The sequence below is a fragment of the Drosophila nasuta genome, chromosome 3 (assembly GCF_023558535.2).
Source record: "Drosophila nasuta strain 15112-1781.00 chromosome 3, ASM2355853v1, whole genome shotgun sequence".
Lineage (NCBI taxonomy): Eukaryota > Metazoa > Arthropoda > Insecta > Diptera > Drosophilidae > Drosophila > Drosophila nasuta.
In genome coordinates, this window is record NC_083457.1 from 36,677,689 (window position 1) to 36,694,727 (window position 17,039).

General features: G+C 36.5%; 1 protein-coding gene across 2 annotated transcripts in view; it reads left to right on the forward strand.

The window, feature by feature from the left end:
* Positions 1 to 17,039, forward strand: part of LOC132791621 (venom dipeptidyl peptidase 4) — a 91,087-nt gene that overhangs the window by 72,963 nt on the left and 1,085 nt on the right. The window contains exons 2-9 of one of the 2 annotated variants that reach the window (XM_060800624.1): positions 2,563 to 2,656; positions 13,615 to 13,866; positions 13,924 to 14,703; positions 15,269 to 15,725; positions 15,788 to 16,008; positions 16,069 to 16,238; positions 16,302 to 16,462; positions 16,522 to 16,727. In XM_060800624.1, coding sequence (XP_060656607.1) covers positions 2,609 to 2,656; positions 13,615 to 13,866; positions 13,924 to 14,703; positions 15,269 to 15,725; positions 15,788 to 16,008; positions 16,069 to 16,238; positions 16,302 to 16,462; positions 16,522 to 16,727 — 2,295 coding nt within the window. In that variant the 5' untranslated portion in view covers positions 2,563 to 2,608. The remainder of the gene's footprint in view (positions 1 to 2,562; positions 2,657 to 13,614; positions 13,867 to 13,923; positions 14,704 to 15,268; positions 15,726 to 15,787; positions 16,009 to 16,068; positions 16,239 to 16,301; positions 16,463 to 16,521; positions 16,728 to 17,039) is intronic. The other variant, XM_060800623.1, reaches the window with a different exon arrangement.

Genomic DNA, 17,039 nt, shown 5'->3' on the forward strand with positions numbered 1-17,039 from the left:
AGCCAGCTAAGAAAACCGCACCGCAAAGTAAAGTATCTTGGTTATTTTTCAAGCCTCAAGATGGCCTCTGTGCTTGGGCCTAATGGTCTACGCCGTCGTCTTCGTGTCTGGTCAATTTTATGAGCTCTTGATTGATAGTCGGTCATTACAAGTTTGAAATTTTAACCAAACATAGGCAGGAATTTGGCATTTAAATGTAAATAACTTGAGTATTCAGCAAATGATATAATGCTTGGAAATTTAATTAAATACTAAATTGTAAGCTTTACATTAAATGTAAAGGGTTGGGTGTAAGAAATACGATTTCAGCTGCTTTAAAAGTGTTATTTCAAATGGTACTAAAGCTTAGAGTCAATGTAAAGAGAGAGATGCAATCTTCAAGTTAAAAGTTTAGCATATGATCCTTTAACAAAAGTAATGCTTTAATATGCTTTTAAGGCTTCAGTTTGTTTTTTCATCATCTAACAATTATTTCTAGACTTCAAACTTTAATTTGTCAAAGCTTTGAGTGCATTGAATGTTCTTTGCCATTTGCAAATGAAAGCAGCAATGTAATGTTAAATTTTACAATTTAGCTGATGCTTCTTCAATTAAAGTAACGCTTTAATGTGTTTTTAAAGCTTCAGTTTGTCGTTTTTTGTCTACATTAAAGTTGCTGATGTATTTATGAATTTAAATTCAATGTTCTTTGTCATTTGAAAATGAAAATGAAATGAGATGCAATGTTAAATTGTAAAACCTAACAGGGGCTTTTTCATAAAAATAAAACTTTAATATGATTTTAGAGCTTCAGTTTGTCGTTTTTTGTCTACATTAAAGTTGCTGATGTATTTATGAATTTAAATTCAATGTCCTTTGATATTTGAAAATAAAAGGAGAGATGCAATGGTAACTGAAGCTTTTTCATAAAAATAAAGCTTTAATATGATTTTAGAACTTCAGTTTGTTGTTTCATCATCTAGCAATCATTTCTAGACTCCAAACTTAAGTTCGTCAAAGCTTTGTGTGCATTCCATGTTCGTTGCCATTTACAAATGTTAATGTAATTGAACAGTCGAACCAGTCGTAACCAAATATTCAATAGAAGGCATCTCATTATAATAATAACTATGATTCCCTCAGCCAAAGGTACATTGTTTTGCTCTTTCGCAGTATTTTAAATAACCATTACCCATCCCCCCGGCTTCGGCATCAGCGTTGTCACATATTTTCAAACACATTAGCACAAAGGGCACGGCACATTTATCACATTTTTTTTCTTCTTTGGTTTCATTCTTATTTGGGGCAACGATTTACTCTCTTTTATCTTGTTCCGCAACGCAATTCTTACCTACTTTTGTCTGTTTGTGTAAGACTTAAATGTGTGTGCTCTCTGTTTGTGTCTTCACAGTTGTTGTTTTTTATTTCTGGTGTTTCTTTTTTTTTTTCTTTTGGATGAGGGGAGAAGTTGTCTTTGGCAACGTATACGCAATTTCAATTTCTTTGGTATTTTATATTTGTTATTTATTTTTACTTTGGGACCTGGTTACCCGCCCAGAGCTTGGGACTATTGTCTACCGCAGTCGCTTGCCGCTGACAATTGAAAACCGCAGGCGGGCAAAAGGGCCAAGACACACACGAAACACGTTTGTAGCGGTAACATTTGCTGTATCGTACAACGCGTCGTATGAGTAACGAGTTATGTGCAATGCGACGAACCAAACAAACAGCAAGCCAAAACGCACTCGTGTGTATATCCACTGTGTGTTGTATGTGTGTTGGGTTATCCTTGGCTACGTCTTCGGCTTAGTTTAGTCCTCCCACATTTAACCGCAAATTTGTTTTCTACGCATTTGTTTATTTGTTGTTTAAATTGCTTAATTTGCATTAAATGACAAGCGCCAGGCAATTCCTCGTGTCTCGACTGCACAAAATGAGATAGCACAAATGTGCGATAGCAGAGACGTAAGCGTGTGTGTTTGTTGAGGGTAAGCTCGTAGATCTGAACGGTTTCGCTTGTGTGGACAAGGATTAGGCTAAACGCAACGTAAAAGACAAATAATAAAATACACATATAAAACATATCAAGGCAAATAACAAAACTCCATTCGAATGAACTAAAACCAAAATACACGTACCTCAAATAAAAACAATAATAAATGCACAATACAATATATTTGCCGACTTGCTTGCTGTGAAAAGTGCACTTGAAAACAGACACTCAACTCAACTGAACTAAATCGTACTCAATTCAACTCAAACCATAATCCACATAAATCCCTGCACCAGCTGGTGTTAAAACAAATTCACATTCAAATTCGCATCATAAAAACATTTATAAAAAAGAATTCCAAATATTTGTTCTGAAAACTAACAAACTGAAATGCAAATAAAAGCTGACTGAAAGAATGTGTGATAAATCAAATTTAAATAAATATCAGTGAATAAAAACTTAAACGAAATACAAAAGAATCAAAGCCCATAAATAACTCGAAATGCCAAAAACAAAAGAAAATTAGAAAACCCCTAATGAAATAAAATCGTTTGATTTTTAATTTACAAATGTTTGTTTTTTCAATGCAGTTACAATTGTAAAGTACACAATTAAAAACCACACAACGCATATAAAATGTCTGGCAATGATGTTTCTGTCACTGAAACAGCACAAAGCGATCAGGTATGTATAAATACACAACGAAGATATTAAATTGCTTGGGAATATGGAATTTGTAGTTGAGTGTTTCAATATTCATTTGTATTTGTATTTGTGAAATACTTTACTTTAAATTGATGTGAAAGTGAAATAAATAGCACTTTAATTTCAGTGAATGCGAACTGAGATTTGCTGTAACGAATTCCATAATCTCAATTTATCACACTTTGCGAATTGCAAGCGAAAACGCAATTCAGCACATCCCATTTGCAACACCAAAAAATTTAAAAAACACTTGACAAAGTACCCTACATTATTTCAATTTATGCTAAATTTGGCGCATGAATTTTTGCCCTCTATATTAGTTAAGCCTCAAACATTTACTGAAACTTTTTCTTCCGTTTTCCCCTCTGGCATGATATTTGGCTATAATTTTCAGTTTTGGCCAGGTAGAAATCCTTCAAATTGAGTTTGCGTTGTTTTTTTTTTTGGTTGGCTGTATTTTAATTTTGAAACATTTGCCACGCATAATTTATGGCTGATTGTGTGTATGTGTGCGTGTGTTTGCGACAAGCCTTAATACATGGAAATATTTATGCATTGTAGTTTTTGGGCGTGTTTTCATTGCCTAGTTTTAGGCGCACACTCATACGCACACACACATAGAATTGGCACGTGTGATTTTGGCATGTGTGTTTTAAAATATTATTTATTATGTTGGCGCATTTGAATTTGTGTTTCGTTGGTTATGCATGAGCAAAAAAAACAGAAATGGCTGTGGCCACGGAAGAGAAATGAAGGCAGCGAAATAACTGCAGGCGAGAGAGAATAAAAAAAAAACGTTGCATACTTTTTGGGGCCATGCTGCGTGTGCATATTTATTAGCCCAAAAAACATTTCGCTGACATTGTAGAAATTTTATTTCGTATTTTTGTTGGTAAGCCATAAGCTAGCTTAGCCAATTAAGAATGCCACAAAAAAGGTGAAATTGCAAATTAATAAATTATGTTGCGTTCAACTTTTGCCATCATCATCGTCATCGTCATCGTCAAGAGTTTGCCTCTCATTAAACGTTTTTGACGCATTGATCAAGCACTAATCAAATAAGGACCAACTGTATTCAGTTCATGGCAAATTGTTTGGTTATTTACATATCATTTGTACTCGAGTCGAGCACTAAACGAGTGCCAAAAGTGGAAGGAGCTCGCTTTCCACCGCTTCCCTCTTCTCTTGACTCTTTGGCGAGGAGAAAGTAAAAGCTTTGCTCATTACGACGTCGAGGATGCTGCTGCTGCACATGACACAGTTTCAGTTACGAGTACAAGAGGCCAGCCCTGGTTTGCTGGTGTGCTGCCAACTGGGCTAACGATTTTTGTGGGTCCTTTTGTTGCTGTTGCTGTTGCTATATGGAATAGACCCGTTATTTGATCATCATTAGCGATACGTATCGGTCCGAGGTCTCTGAGCTTTGTAGCTCTTAAGCTTTGTAGGTTGCCCAGCCAGCATGTGAGACTCTCTCTCTCTCTCTCACTCTATCTGACTCTATCTCTTTCTCAGTGTGGGTGACATTGGGCCATTGCTGATGACGTCGTCGTCCTTTTTGAGGTTTTGCTGTTCGCCCTTTGCTTGCAACTTGCAACAAAAGTTTCGTCGCTCTTTTGTGTTGTGCTTGACTTGCCACGTTTTTGGCGCTGGCTCTTTGATTAAGTTCGTGGCAAGCAGAGAAAGGAGAGCAGAACGGAGAGGAGAGCAAAGTGTATTCGGTGGGGAATATCAGCGTCCACAGTGTAATTAAATAATTGCGGTGAGCTGGCCACCAAATCGAGCTAATGCATTTTTGGCTCAAATCTCACTTGGCTTTGGTTGTGACTTGGTTATGACTTTGCTTTCTACCAGAGCTGTTTGCGTTTTGTTTCCTTTATTTGGCCATGTGGAAATTGCATTTCATAACTTAGTTTTTTGGGGTTTTGTATGCACACTGAGCCAGCTGAGAATTTGCTGCTATTCAAAACCGCTGTTGTAACCTGCTTTAATACGGCACTTTATCAATTATGGCCATAGCAAACTTTAACTATGAATTTTGGTATGCTAGCTCAAGCAAATAAGTACCATAAAGTGCATACAAGCGAATGAAAGAAAATAAAATATAGAAAAAAAATTCATTTAGTTTTATTAGGAAATAAATATACCCAATTAAATAAAAAAAAATATACCGAAGTTTATATTTGGTATATCGATATAGAGCCAAATTTTCAACTATCCCTTTTTTGTTACACGAAATTATTTCCTCAATACCTTTCATATGTTTTATCTAATTGCAACAAAATTTGCAGGAGTCTTAAAGAATAAAGTTGTTATGGTATATATAAAAAATGGACAGACGAACAAACGGGTGTTTACGTTGATCAATAATGTGTCAACTTTATGAGATCGAAGATGATTCCTTCTGCCTGTTATTAATTGCCTTGAAAAATATTATTTAATAACTTGCTTTAATGTTGTATTTATTACTAAGAATATTTCTAATAAGTATAGAATCGACTTAGAAATTATTATGTTTATTAATTTTAAGTATAGAAAATTAAATCAATCTATATAATATAAGAAATCCTCTTAAAAAAAAAACAAAGAAATGTGTTTTTTTTTATTTACACAAAATCAAAATTTTTTTATTGAAATGCACGAACAATAAAATGAAAAATGCTTTTCCCTCGTTTCGTTTATTGATTCCACACGCCGTATAAACAATTTATCGATAGCAATGATCACACTATAAATCCAGTTAAGTAGCGTTATTTTAATGCACTCGATTTTAAGTTTGTAGCTTGCCGAGTTTCGTATGCTTGTTGCTTGTGAATTTGTGTTGCGTTCGTTTTTACGTTTTATCCTCAAAAGACACGCAAACACACACACACACACACATATCCTAGCAAAACACACACATACAGGAAACAAAAACGAACACTTTAACAAAGATTTAACAGGCGCACTTGCTGTCAACAAACAATTCTTTTTATGGCCACTCTCTCGCACGCTCTTCTTCTTCCTCCTGCCACATCGATGCGCAGTATCTGCCCGCCAGTGGGACCACAGCGTTTCATCAATATTATCGCTACCACAACCACAAGCAGCAGCCACAACAGCAACAGCAGCAGCAGCAGCAACAACAGAGTTGCATGCGACACATACCACAACAGCAGCAGCAGCAACAACAGCAACAGCAGCAGCAGCAACTTCGACAGCTGCAATGGGAACAGCAGCAACAACAACTAGCGAACAGTTCAAGCGAATTTGATGAGTTCCACTGGCCGAGCAAGCAGCAGGGCAAAATCTATATAACACCCGCAGACATTCCGCCGCCACCTCATCCACCACATGGCAGCGGAGGCGGTGGCGGTAACAGTCATAGTCACCACAACGGCCACAAAAGCAGGCACCACCATCACCAACAGCAGCAGCAACATCAACAGCAACAGCAGCAAGCACATACCCATTCACATCCAGCTGCAACATTGACGACACCGCATCGCACACCGCCGCACCGCTGCAAATGCGAGCATCCCATCGAGTTGCTGGACTATGACTATGAGGATGCGGCTGCAACGCCAACAACAGCGGCAACAACATCCGCCTCCGCACTCGCACACGCGCATCATCGTCACCAGCACCCGCCGTATTACTATAAGGCTGCCACTGGCAACAGCAACAGCCACAGTCACAGCAACAGCCACGCCAACTTAACCGGCAGCTATCAGCTGAGGCGCCACAGTGCCAAGTTGCACGAATCCATGCTGGGCGGCGTAGGTGGCAGCAGCCTCGACGATGACGATTTGCACAGCGCCGGTGGCTTTGGAGGTGGCGGTGGCATCACACGGTTTAAGGTAAGCCACTGACACACTAACAGACTGACACTCAACTCAACTCAACTCAACGCGACTCGACTCGACTCGAAGTGACTGCCAAACACTGTTTAGACAGATTGTTGCTCTTCAATTAAAATTGATTTGCCCCCAAGTGGCAAGTGTGGCACTTACTTCTCCTCCTTTGGCTCCTCCTAAATGCTAATGAGCCACTAATTGCTCCTGCTGATGACCTGTCAAGTGAAGTCAATGCAGCTGGACAACGCTGTCCTAATGACAATTCCCACTGATGGGTGGCATGAACTTGTGTGTGTGAATGTGGCATGCAACAAGTGTGCACAGATAACAGCGAAAATAATTGGTTAAACGTTATTTAAACTGCGGGCAAAATATGCAATTTAAATGCTAATGAAATGCGTTTATTTTTCATTAGGAAATGTTAAATAATTCATAAACAATTATGCAAAATTAAACAAAAATAATCATTAAAATGGCGAAAAAAGAATTAACGGAAATGAACTAAAATGAAATTATTCTCATTAGCAAAAACAAATACCGCTATGAAAATGCGGCAAATAAACATGAATGAAAATAAAATATGAACAAATTTAAGCTAAACTAAATAGTGCAATTATAAATTATGTTCAAGAAAGAAATGTCAGTAAACTAAAATAAAATAGAATTATTATAATTGGAAAAAAAAAATCTAAAATAATAAGAGGAAAAGAAAAAACATTTTTTTTTAAATAATTTTACTATAAATAAAACTATTTTAAAAAAAATTTCGATGAGAATAAATTTGACATAATTAGAATGCAATCAAATTTACTTTTTTATGTAAGAAATTAAATGGAAAATCTTTAAGGAAAAATAAATAAATAAATAAAAAGTAGTGGATAATCTTAATGAGAAATATAAAGTAAGAAACTCAGCGCAGAAAGTAATATATGTAATATAATTGAAAGAAATAAATATAATAATAAATTGTAAAATAAATATACACGATTTAAAAAAAAATTGTGTTCATTATAGCCACAATGTAAATAATTATTTTAAGTGTAGATAAAACGACACGAGATACTACAAAAGAAACAATGATTAGTTCCATTTCTCTTAAGCAAATAAATCTCTATATATAGAATTAAAAGTGGCAACACCACATTAATAATAGTGAATGAAGAAAAAAAAGCCAATAAAAGCATAGAAGCGAAGCAAGCAAGAAACATTTATTTAAACTAGATTATTTTCAAGATAAATATGCGCATGCAATCATATATGCAGTATTAGATAAACGAGTTTTCTCTTATGTTTGCTGAGAGCTTGAACTCTAGTTCATGTTTGTGTGATTATTCAAGCCACTTCTAGCCACAATTCCAAAGACAATTTATTCCAAATCAAATAAAGGCATAAATAAATAAACAAGTTGAATTTTTTCAACGATTTGGTGAGAGCTTAAAGTTCACTTGTTTATTGTATTTGTAGATTATATTTATGAAGATCTGATAGCGAGTTCAAAATGCAGAAAGAGTAAAAGTTAAATAACCAACAAAGTAAGTCATTTGTATTCAATGTCAGCGCTTTTTTAAAGATTTATTGAGCTCAAAATTACTAAATGAAATATATGTTTCATAATAATTAAAGTGATACAAATTTTCTGCTTAAACTTTCTGCCAACAATATCTACGCAAACTTATTCAAAATGAAATTAACTCTTAATCAAGTTGTGCGAATTCAAAGGCTTCCGATGTTATGAAAGATTTTGCGAATACAAAGCTAAAAAAGTTTCGCAGCTAAAGTTTATTTCAAGTCAACGGAAGAGCATCTTTCCAACCAGCAAAAAGTCACAGAAAAGACACTGTTGAAAAAGTTGGAAAAGAGCAAAAAAAAGGAATGTACAAAATATCTTTTTAAGTGATAGTGTAATAATATTTCAACAGTTCAGTGATTTCGCTTTAGCAAACTAATCCCCTAAGAAGTGTTTCAACTCTTCCCCAAAAAGTTGTTAAACCACATAATGTAAGCACACAATTTATGGGGATAATTTGTCTAATTCGCTTATACGAAAATGTGTTCACAATTAGTGTAATTGTATTAAAAAAGCCAACAACAAGAACAAAAACAAGCAAAAGGACAACAAAAAGCGCCCAAGGACACAAAAAGCGGCACGCCCAGGACAACAACTAATTAACTTTGCCAGTTTAATGAAAAACTAAACGACAAATGACAGGCCAAGAGCGCCCCAAGGAGAAGCCATTCACCAACCCCAAACCCGTACAAAAACAAAAAAAAAATAAAATAACTCGAAACCAGAGAAGGCAGACGACGAGGCTCATTCATTTTTTAGCAGTGGCAGGACATCTAGAGGAGGCTAAAGACCCCAACCAAACAATCATGAGTGGAGCGAGAGGGAGAGGGAGAGGGAGAGCAGCAACAATTTCAGTGGTAGCAAAACACTAAACATGTATACGACATGTGGTGCAACATGGATATATAAATTTCATTCAACTTGTTTTGCCTCCTCACCCAACTAATTGCCGGAAGTTCAAGTGCACAACAAGCAGACGCTGAAGCTGAATCTGAAGCAGGAGAAGAAACAAAAGCAAAAAGCACAGCTTCAAGCTGATTCCCATCGAGTTTCGAGTCGATTTCAATTGGAATTACTCCCTTCCAATCACTTCTTTAGCTTTAGTCTTCCCCCTGTGCTCCTCTAGCGGTGCCTTGGGGATTTGAATGCTCCTAAAAGCATTCGGTTTCATATTTATTTAATGAATTCGTTTCGGGGCTTCTCTGGCGCCACTAATTGCGCCATATTGTGCACAAATCCCCAAACAATCCCAGACCAAACAAAAGTCATGCATTGGCAAGCCGCATAGGAAGCTAGCCGGGCGATTTTTCAATTTGTGCACTATCAAAAACAATTGAAGTGAACAGAATGCGTGCCAATTCGACTTGTTTGATACTCTACAATGGATGTATAATAATAAATAGTAAAAAAAAAATAGAGGTATTATATTAGTGAAGTGTAGAATTTCATTCTAAGCCACAATTATAAATTCTAAATAAATAATTATATTAGAATTCCTTTTCAAAACATTACAAATAATAATAAAAGTGTTAAATAGGAATAAAACAATGTATATTATATTTTAAAAATATATTCTAATGAATATATTTTAAAGATGAAAGCTGAAAGTTTACAAATAATAAATAAATTATTTTACAACAAAAATTCAATACAACAAACATTTTGAAAATATATTTTAGTGAAGAATAATTATCATTAGAATTAATGGACTTTTCTCCCTTCTTTAAGAAGTGAAGGGTCAAGATTATTGAAAAATAATATAAATAAATACATATTCTGAAATTAATTATCGAAACTTTGTATATTAATTCGAGTTAGAAATATGCATTATCTACAAAGAGTCTTGTTAATTGACAATTCTCTTTAAATTGTCATATATTGAAAAACGTCGCAAATTTGAAAAATACTTCTATGGAAATAAATACTTACAAGTTCATAAATCCAAAATCTATCAATTAATCGAAGTACCCCATTTACAATTACAATGTTAGTGTATCAGAATAGTAACTAAACGAGAGCAAACCATTTCAATTTGATCTGCATTTATGAAATGCTGCGTTGACCCCAAAACCCCACTAAAAACCCAAATAAAAACAAAAACAAAAAGAAAAACGCAGAAGAAGAAAAACAGGGAAACAAAAAGAGAATGAAATCATTGCGATACGCAGTAGAGGGACACCAGAGGGAACATATTTTATGTCTGTGCTAGCCATAAAATCGTACAAGTTGTAACTAACATGTCTTTGTACTTGTAGCCAGTCGCAAGTTGCCACCAAGGTGCCATATATTTCAGCTTTGCCACAGCCACAAATCATTGGAGACCCTCGAACACACGTGGCGAAGGCGTGGGCGTGGACTTACCCGTTTGTTAGTGTTAATGTGTGCGTGTGTGCATGTGTGTGTGCGAGAAGTCTTGTTTTCGATTTCATTCTGCATATTTTAATGGCAAATATGTGCGTACTCTTGGCCAAAAGCCATGCAATCGCTGGCGGGTTAAGGTCAAAGTTGACACCAAGTGGAACAAACTTGTTGGCTTTAATGCAAATTGCAATTGGAATGGATCTTAACCGGTTGCCTGAGGTGTGAAATACGTTCTACGTGCTTAGAGAATTCTCAGCCAAGAATTCCCCAGCCAAGGGCATTATCTCAATAACGACAATGAGCTTAAGAGCGATTTTTTAATGGGCGGGGCGAGAGATTTAAAGACCCTAATACAGCAGGTAGATATTTTATTTATTCAAAGCGAATTCAGGGAATTCGCACCTTAAACTTTTTGGTTGAAAGTTTACAATTCTCCCATATTTTAGATGTCGAGAAATTGAGGTGAAACTTATAAAATATTTTAATAAAATTGAAAGCTTAAAACTTCAAATATAAAATATGACCTTTAAACAGTTATTTAAAAACAGTTTTCCTTCTTTATGAGCAAGTACATTTTTTATTAGTTTTAAGTGATCCAGGGAATTCATACCTTAAACTTTTTTGTTGATGGGTTCCAATCCCCACTTAGCACATAAAACTATTTAATAAAATGAAAAATTTAAATACTTCAAATATAAAATGTGACTTTTTTGAGAAATTTAAGAAAACTTCGTTTCTTTATGGAGAAAAATTCAAAGACGCTAATGCAAAGAAGTAGCTAAATTTCTTGTTAGTGAGTCTGAGAATTCACACCTTTAATCTGTGGCTTAAATATTCTGAAAAAAGTTATTAAAGTTGTTAAATATACATATATATAAAATAAACAAAACAATAAAGAATATCATATCATATCAAAATATGTGTGATACAAAAGTATTAAAAAAAAAAGTTTGCTTCTAACTAAGTAACTGTGTTTATCTTAAGGTAATTTACATTGACTTCAGACTTTCAATATCCCAATTTATACCAAACATATCAACTTTTTTAAAGACTGCTGCCATAAATAGTTTTCATAGAAATTTCCATTCCGCCAATCATGCGAATTCATTACGCGTTGCCCTGATCAATAATGTATTATGGCATCCGTCACACTTTGAGCTAAACCACAAAAAATACCCACAGCAAGTGTATAATAAAAAATTGCTGAGACTCGACTGAAATCTCATTATAAAAGTCGTCTAACCTTGAAGCTTGAACAAAACAAAAAAACTCCAACGCACAATTGTCAACAATTGTCATGTTGTCTCTGATTTTTTGCCTCACAACTAAAAACCTATTGACACAAAAAATATAAACAAATAATGTTTTTTGTTGTGAGTATTATGCGAAATAAACGAGTATCGACAGCTCTATTAAATAATTTGTAATTGAGAGAGTGGCGCAATGCAATCATGTGAAAAATCACAACTGAAAAAACAAAACAAGAAATAACCAATAAAAAATACTTACATAAAGAGCAATTTCTTAGCGTTTTTGCTACCTGGTAAATGTTTAATGTGCTTACGTCATGCCCCAATTGTCCGTTTCCCTTGTCTCCATTCCCCCTTCTCCAAATTCCCCGCGGCAGTGCATCATCACCCAACATCGTAAAACCAGTTTCAAGACAACTTCAGTCCGTGTCGTGTATCTCTCATACGTATAGAAAACTACTTTCATTTTCAGTTAGCGTCTTGTCTTTTTGATTTTGGGCTCACTTTCTGTCTCCCCTCCCCTTCCCTTCCCATCCCGGCCATAAGTAGACAGTGCAAAAAAAAAACAGAAAGAAAAAGTTATTGGGCATGCGCAACGACGCTTCCAATTCCAATAAATATTTCTATTTCTTCGCTTACTGCGACTTTGTGGAACGTGCTTGGGATTGATGAACACTCGCTGCAAACTGGGAATTTGTTTACCACACGTTTATTTTGGTCAGGTTTAGAAGGTGCATAACCATCAACAAAACAGCAAGTCGCATTTTTTTTTTCATTTCAAATATTGAGCCACAAATTGCTGTTGGCCATAAATAGTGGCGTACGACAAACAGGAAGAGTTGACCAAATAACCATTTTGAGGCGGTGGCGGACCAAAATGCGGTTTCCCAACTTCAATTACTTTCTATATATATTTTAGGAATATTCCTCAAATATTGTTAGGCAATTTTTTGCAAGTGTTGCAGTTTTTATGAGAAAAAGACTTGTATAATACAGACAAGCTTGGAAACTTGTTAGAAAAAATTGTTCGGTCTTTTGTGGTTATTGAGTACATAATAAATTTTAATTACTAAAAAGATTTACAACTTAAAGCATAAAAAGTGCCAAGCTAAAATTGGAATATTTGAACAAATTTTAAAATATGATTTATGCAATTTTAATAGCACAACTAGTTTTGCAAGCTTTAACGAGTTGCTTCTTTCAAGAAAAATGAAAAGTCATCTTTGTCTTCACAACGAAAATTGCGAAAGTCTTTTAATAGCACCAAATGCTTTGCAAGAAAATATTTTTAATTCATAATGAAGTAAGGTTGATTTACACTTATTAAAATTATGTTATTTTATCTATTCTCCTATGAAAATCTAATACAAATAACAAAAACAATATAGCTCCTCACGGATTGACCAAACTATATAAAATACAAGTTTAAAGTTTTAATTTGCTCTGGCTTTAGACTCCAAACTTTTAATTTTAAGCTACTCAGAAACAACAGTTAATAAATAAATTAACTTCTTTTAACAAGAAATATCTAAAAAAAGGTAAAAATCAAGTGAATAATTTGTAATACAATTAAATTTATTTTTATTTCTTTACTGTAATTTATATTCCTTTTTTTCTGTATTATTCATAAATAATTAAAATATGATAATGATTCACAAATATTTATACATTTTTTGACCTTATATATATTTACCCTTAAGTGTAAACATACTTACCTAGGAGTATAGTAAATTGTTTTTTGATATTCTTGGATTAGCTCTAATTAGGAATCTCTTCTTTATTCAAGACAAACTTGCAGTTAATAAATTTAAGTGTTAAATCAACCTGCTAAAAAAGGAAAACTATTTTAATCTAATGTCCTTTTAAATATAGCGAATGCTCTCAAATAAAACTTTACTAAGTCTCCAAAATAATATTCCTTCACAGAACCTGGTGTATTCCAAGGAGAAGAAACGCCGCGTGCGGATCATCTTGAGCATTGTTGCTGCCATCGTAGCCGTAGCCCTGGTGGCTACTATGATCGTGTTCATTGTGGGCTCTGGAGATGATGACAAGCCTGCTGACAATACTGGGGATAAGGGCATTAATCTGGAGGATGTGCTCACTGGTCAATTATATGCGAAACGTTTCAATGGCAGCTGGAGCAATGGCAATTCAGTGATATACAAAGAGCTTTCGGTAGGTTAAATGAGACATTCCTGTTAAGAATATATATTGAATACATACTGTGTGCAGGACATTGTCGAGTTGGATACTAAGACGCTAACGGTCACAAAACTGATGACCAATGCAGCGCAATATGTGCTCTATGAGAAATCCGCTGATGGACAATTCCTGCTGCTGGCTAAGAACTACAAGAAGAACTTCCGCTACAGTTTCTTGGCTCAATACGATATCTATAACATCAGCTCGGGCAATATTTCCTCACTCACCATTCAGAATGAGCCGGTCTTTCTCAGCATGGTCCAATGGTCTCCGGTGGGAAATGCGCTGATCATCAACTTTGAGCGTAATCTCTACTATAAGAAGGGTGCTCTGGAGCGTGAAATTGCCATCACAACCAATGAGGATGGCATCTTTTTGCACGGCATTCCCGATTGGGTCTATGAGGAGGAAGTGTTCAGCTCGAATGTGGCAACCTGGTTTAATCCATCGGGCACTCAGATCGCCTTCATTCAGTTTGATGATTCACCGACGCATGTCATTAATTTCCCCTACTATGGCGAACCTGGCGATGTGCGCTTCCAGTATCCGTTGCATCAGGAAATTCACTATCCCAAGGCGGGTTCATCCAATCCGCGTGTTGTGCTCTACATGGCTGATCTCGAGAGCGCGTTGGCTGGTAGCCCAGACTTCCTTACTCCGATGCCAATTCCGAGCGCTCTGAACACTGAAACCGATTACATTGTCACCGTTGTCAGTTGGCTGGATGACAATAACGTGCTCTCCATTTGGATGAATCGTATTCAAAACGCCGCCTATGTTGTTACCTTCGATGGACGCGGCCGCAAGCGGGTAAGTTCGCAGGGAAAAGAACCGCTTGTTTAGCAATGCAATTCATAAGATCAGTTGCAAGAGCTGAGTGAGAACAGTTGGGGTTTGAAGCTACGCTTAGTACGACCGCTAAGAGCAGCTGCAATGAATGAGGGTTAGATTTAAGCTGGACAGAACTGGGAATAGTTGATCTTCAGTTGAGACATCTTATAAGTGAGAACAGTGTAGTGCATGGAATGAGCAACACTTTTAATGAATGAGAACAGAAGGCACTAATCTAGAAGCTTTAAGTACATTTAAAATACATTAAGAATGAGTGGAAACAATTACGTGCATTGCACTTTACACGGTGCAGAGCTAGGCTTAGCAAGTGAAAGATCGTATTTAAGAGCAGCCAAGCTAGTCAGAGGTACAGCAACAGCACGCTGTGGTGCTAAATGGAAGTTAAAAGGAAAATAATGCACACAGTTTACAGCGACATTAGGGAAGCAATGCAGTTAAAAACTTTAGTGACAGTGCTTCTCTGGTTAGCCATGCAAAAACTTTTTTATGTAATAATTTAATTTATTTTATAATCCCCCTACAGCTGTATAGCAAGACGTCTGAAACGGGCTGGGTGGATCTGTACACAGCACCATTCAAGAATCGCAATGGCTCCCGCTTGGCCTTTGTGCTGCCGCATGAGAACTACAAGCATTTGCAGCTGCTGCCAACAGATGGCAGCACTAATGTACAGCTGGAGCCGTTGACCAGCGGTAAATTTGTGGTGGACAGCATTCTCCACTGGGATGGCACGCATGACGTCATCTTCTACACGGCCAACACGGAAAAGAACCCCGAGCAGCTGCATCTGTATGCGATACGTGCGGTGGCATCCACACGTAAGCAGACCCCCAGTTGTCTCACATGCAAACTGATGACATCGGGAAACGTGGAGCAAACGTACTACTCGGCCATCTTCAATGACAATAATCAAATTGTGATTAGCTCCCTGGGACCAGGCATACCCACAACAGCCATCTACGAGTGGAGCTATAGCAACTGTAAGTTTATCTCACTTTTATGAATCGCATAAGATTTAATATTGTGATCTGCACATGAACAGCTCAAGTGACGCTGAAGAAGCTGCTGGATTGGGAGACCAATGATGTGTTGCGCAGCAAGCTGCAGGGCGTGTCACTGCCCTCGCATCAGATACTAACGGTAAACATCGATGGCGGATTCCAGGCCAAGGTGCTGCTGCAACTTCCTCCCAATTTGGATACCAGCGGCAACACAAAGTATCCCATGCTGGTCGATGTCTATGGCGGACCTGATTCTTACTCCGTAAGTGAAGTGAAACAGTCTAAAAATTCTAGGTTTAACCACTTTCATATAATCTTCCAGGTGACCGACAAGTGGATGATGGACTGGGGCACTTATCTTACCTCAAATCAATCTGTGATCTATGCCAAGATCGATGGACGCGGCTCCGGACTGCGTGGCGAGACGCTGTTGCATGCCATCTATATGCAATTGGGCACAGTGGAAATCAACGATCAGATCACAGTCACACAGTGAGTTACGACTGCGTAAGACCCTTTAGTGCAACATCATTTGAATTCCTATTTCGTTTATAGAAATTTGACACAGTTGTATAAGTACATTGATGCTGATCACATTGGTATTTGGGGATGGAGTTATGGTGGCTATGCGGCAGCCATGGCGCTGGCCAATGATGAAAATGGCGTCTTCAAGTGCGCCGCCTCCATTGCACCTGTTACCGATTGGACTTATTATGGTATGTTGTGAATTTCATCAGTTATTTTTTGCAGCCTTTTAATTGAACAATCTTCGCAGATTCCATTTATACGGAACGTTATATGAATGTGCCAGAGGCTAATGAGGCTGGCTATGCCAAGTCTAGGCTGAGCACACGAGCCCAGCAACTGCGGGGCAAGAAATACTTGCTCGTCCATGGCACATCCGATGACAATGTGCACTACCAGCAGTCCATGATTCTGGCCAAGAATCTGGAGCGTCACGACATTCTCTTCAAGCAGATTGTAAGTTCAATTTTTAAATAAGTACAGTCTATGATGGCATCTTCATTTAATTGCACATCGAAGATGACTGCAAGCAAATGTATTTAAATGCAAAACATATAAGTACACATTTAAGATTATTGCATAAGTTTTAGTACATTAGATCTTCTAAGAAATCTTTCAGTTAAACACATTGGTCAAATCTTAGTATACAATGTATACTATACATCCATTTGACATAAAAGAACCCCAACTATAATTTTATTTTAATTGCATAAATGTGGCTATTATCTGCATTGTACAATTATCGCCATAAAATACTTGTAATTAAAT